Source organism: Larimichthys crocea, unplaced genomic scaffold (assembly GCF_000972845.2).
Source record: "Larimichthys crocea isolate SSNF unplaced genomic scaffold, L_crocea_2.0 scaffold451, whole genome shotgun sequence".
NCBI lineage: Eukaryota > Metazoa > Chordata > Actinopteri > Sciaenidae > Larimichthys > Larimichthys crocea.
The window spans coordinates 168,709-170,778 of NW_020855872.1; the positions used below are offsets into that span (position 1 = coordinate 168,709).

General features: G+C 48.3%; 2 protein-coding genes across 2 annotated transcripts in view; one reads left to right on the top strand and one right to left on the bottom strand.

The window, feature by feature from the left end:
- Positions 1-123, bottom strand: part of LOC104934795 (enoyl-CoA delta isomerase 2, mitochondrial) — a 41,280-nt gene extending 41,157 nt beyond the window's left edge. Inside the window, exon 1 of the mRNA XM_027276566.1 lies at positions 112-123. The gene's annotated coding sequence lies outside the window, so the exon portion shown is untranslated. The remainder of the gene's footprint in view (positions 1-111) is intronic.
- The window catches only part of xylb (xylulokinase homolog (H. influenzae)), a 10,224-nt gene extending 8,603 nt beyond the window's left edge, over positions 1-1,621 (top strand). The window contains exons 16-17 of the mRNA XM_027276569.1: positions 1,094-1,196; positions 1,423-1,621. Of these exons, the coding sequence (XP_027132370.1) occupies positions 1,094-1,196; positions 1,423-1,491 (172 nt within the window). The 3' untranslated portion in view covers positions 1,492-1,621. The remainder of the gene's footprint in view (positions 1-1,093; positions 1,197-1,422) is intronic.
- The last annotated feature ends 449 nt before the right edge of the window (positions 1,622-2,070 follow it).

The window sequence follows — 2,070 nt, forward strand, 5'->3', positions numbered from 1 at the left end:
CACACACACACACACACACACACACACACTCACTTTTGTTTAATTAAAGTTTAATAGAAGTAAAATGAGGCAGAGTAATGTCGGGTAAAAGAATCATTGATGTAAGGAAACGAGGAAGGAAAGAAGGGACTGAGGAAATGAGATACTTCAGGAGCACAGGGAGGTGCAGGAGCTCCACCAACCACTAAAAGTCAGTCCCACATTTACTCTTGTCCGGCGGCTTCTTGCTCGCTCACTCTCTCCTTTTCTCTTCTTAGCTTCCTCCGTCAGCGTCCTCTTCACTCTCTGCTCCTCTGCCATCATAGAGGCTGCTGATCCTTCTCTACACTGTTTTATATATTTAATCCTGCAGATTTTCAGCTGATTGTTGCTCAGTGAGTTTTTAAATCCGTCACATGTTTGAGCTCTAATCACTCCACACAATCAGCCGCTTCGTTTACCTCGTCCTCTGAGGGTGTAGCGTGTCCTCATTAACCAGGTGAAGACGGTGTCCCACCCCCTCGACATGAAAGAGACTGGGCGAGTGGAGACATAACGAACATCTGCCGCCGCCGATGATGATGATGATGATGATGATGATGATGAGGTGGAGAGAGAGACAGCTGTGTTTCAGTATCTCCAGTCAGCTGCGTGGGCTTGCAATGACATAATGCGATGTTAATAACCGGTGCTGATCCATTCAGGGCGGTCGAGCTCGGAGGGTTCTGGGTGAACCGAGCTGCAAGTCCTCCTCATGCTTCATGTTGCATTAGTGCTGCAGTCCTTTGCTCAGTGTCACAGACAGCATGAAGAAAGCTGCTGCTCAGAACCAGTGAACTGAGCTGCTGATTGGCTCATTATCATGTAGTCTAATTATTGACTGATTAGTTAATGAGCCTGTAACGAGCCCACCAGCTGATAGACGTGTGATTGGTCACTGACCTGTGATCAGGTGATCGGTGTCTCTGTCACTCTGAGTTTGGGCTCCGTCACGGCACCGTGAGGTCATAAAGTCATAAAATGAAAAGACTTCAATGACCCAGGAAGCAGCACGGACACCTGTGATTGGTTAACGATGCAGAAAGCTGGTTCTCTGATTGGTTGTCTGACGTGTGTTTTCAGGTGTGGTTGCAGAATCTGGACTTTCCTTCGTTGATGTGGTGAAGACAGCACCAGAACCACGACTGGTGGCTACACCACATGCTACAGCACAGGAGGTACACACACACACACACACACACACACACACACACACACACGCTCACGCTCAGGAAAACATTTATTTTCATATCAGTGTCAGGTCATGACCCGCCCTACGCTGCCTCTGATTGGCTCTGATATTCGTGTGGGCCAATCGTCTTGGATCTTTCCCTTCAGCGCTTGCTTTCCTTCTGGTTCATTCATTAGACGGCAGCTGACTGTTTCTTTCTGCGTGTGTTCCAGGTGTACGACCTCATGCTGCAGCGCTACGCCCGATTGGAGGAGAGAGTCCTGCAGGAGACCCGCCCCTGATCTGCAGCCACCAATCAGCTCTGTGGAAGAAATAATGAACGCCAAGAACGACGACGATAAGAATCCTGAATATGATTGACAGAATAATGAGTTAGAAACAAAAAGCACTTTTACTGAAATGAACTTTATTGACGATCAGCGACAAATTGAAAATGTCAAGACAGATGATCAGGAACATGAAGGACCTTTAATAACATCTCAATCAAAGATATTATATATTAAAACATCATCACCTCTTCATATAAGAACAACACCATGAAAACAACACGAGTGCCAACAGCTGATGTGAAGCTCCGCCCTCGTGAGCTGACGATCAGAGACCTTTAATGTAGAAACAGATGACACAGTCACTCAGACCGGGTCAGACCGGGTCAGACCGGGTCAGACCGGGTCAAACAGTCACGGTCACTCAGACCGGGTCAGACCGGGTCAAACAGTCACGGTTACTCAGACCGGGTCAGACCGGGTCAGACCGGGTCAAACAGTCACGGTCACTCAGACCGGGTCAAACTGTCACGGACACTCAGACCGGGTCAAACAGTCACGGTCACTCAGACCGGGTCAAACAGTCACGGACAC